The sequence below is a fragment of the Alexandromys fortis genome, unplaced genomic scaffold, assembly GCF_014885135.2.
Source record: "Alexandromys fortis isolate MF-2015 unplaced genomic scaffold, M_Fortis_MF-2015_v1.1 scaffold_58, whole genome shotgun sequence".
NCBI classification, from domain to species: Eukaryota; Metazoa; Chordata; class Mammalia; order Rodentia; family Cricetidae; genus Alexandromys; species Alexandromys fortis.
The window spans coordinates 1,758,558-1,760,136 of NW_026067940.1; the positions used below are offsets into that span (position 1 = coordinate 1,758,558).

General features: G+C 43.8%; 1 protein-coding gene across 1 annotated transcript; it reads left to right on the top strand.

The window, feature by feature from the left end:
- The first annotated feature begins 212 nt into the window (after positions 1 to 212).
- LOC126505064 (RRP15-like protein) lies at positions 213 to 878 on the top strand. The gene has a single exon (XM_050147772.1). The coding sequence runs from the start codon at positions 270 to 272 to the stop codon at positions 876 to 878; it is 609 nt and encodes a 202-aa protein (XP_050003729.1). The 5' UTR covers positions 213 to 269.
- Positions 879 to 1,579: the final 701 nt, after the last annotated feature.

The window sequence follows — 1,579 nt, forward strand, 5'->3', positions numbered from 1 at the left end:
GGGGCAGGGTTCTGTTCTTGTCTTTGCAGGAAAATACTCATCTTCAAAAAGTCAAGAGACCCTGGGCATCTAGATGTCTAAAGAGGAAAAGGAAATTATCCAGATAGGATCACCAAGCAAAGAGAATTATCACTGTGAGGACAGGTCATCTGAGGGTAAGAATCTCTGAATATTAACTAGAATTCACTTAAGAATCAAAGCTGGCGATTCAAGACTCACGTGTGAGTACAGGGAAAAAGCTGAAGCGTTCCCTAAAGAAGAAGTGAAAGATGAAGCTGGTAGCCAAGGCTGAAATCTCTAATCTGGAAGATGAGCTCAAAGACTCTTCCGACGGGGAAGGTTCGGTAGAAAGCTGTGATGCAGAAATGGACCAGTCCTCAGATGATAGCGCAGCAGAAGCCGACAGCGAGGACAATGTGGAGTCCTGTGAGGAGGAAAATGAAGATGCTGCAGAGCCAAGTGCTGGGACTAATTCTGGCTGGGCAGATGCCATGGCCAAAATCCTTAACAAAAAGACTCCTAAAAGTAAACCCACCATCCTCACCAAAAACAAAGAGCTGGAGAAGGAGAAAAAGAAGGAGAAGGAGAAGCTAAAGCAGGAGAGGTTGGAGAAAAGGAAGCAGCTCGATAAGAAGCGGGAGTGGGAGATGATGTGCAGAGTGAAGCCAGATGTTGTCCAAGACAAAGAGACAGAGAGGAACCTTCAGAGGATTGCAACAAGGGGTGTGGTGCAGTTATTCAATGCTGTTCAGAAACACCAAAAGAATGTTGGTGAAAAGGTTAAGGAAGCAGGAGGCTCCATCAGGAAGCAAGCTAAGTTGATGCCAACTGTTTCCAAGAAGGATTTCATCAGTGTTCTTCGAGAGAAGATTCTGTGAGATGATTTCATGGTGGGAGCCAGTATGAAGGACTGGGACAAAGAGAGCGATGAACCTGCTGGCGGCAGGGCAGGGACCCTTGACTGAGCAGACAGGGATCCTCCAACTCTTCTCCAAAGATGCGGCCTCTGACTGTTGGGAGCCAGGAGGCCTTTACGAAGTACCCAGATTCCTGAGAACCCCTGCTTCAGTGCCTCCTGAGGTGCAAACTGTACTAAAATTGTGTTGGTACTACTTACGTAACTTTGAGGATTTTCCAAAATATTTGTACAAAGCCATCTTCTGCTTTTCTGAGCAGTGATGTGCACTTCTCCAGGACCCTCCATGTGAGCACACACTGATCACGAACCAGGGTTTCCAAAGTGCAGTTCTACCTGTGATTAAAGTGAGGTTGATGTCGGGAAAAAAAAAAAAAAGAATCAAAGCTGGCTTTGGAGCTGGACACTGGCTCTGTCCTTTTCTAAATCCAAGCATGTTGTTAAAGTAAAAATTCAGAGTTTCTGTCTCATGTCAGGAGCCATGGTATGGGACAGAAAGAAAAAAGAATTTAGAAAAAAAACTTACTTTTCTTCATACCTATTTTTGTCTCTATCATACCTTTCATTAAATATATATGTCTGTATATCTTTATATAAATAATGTTTAAGCTTTCCACAATGAACAATGAATTTTCCTGCAGCAATCTTTGAACTTTCCAGGAA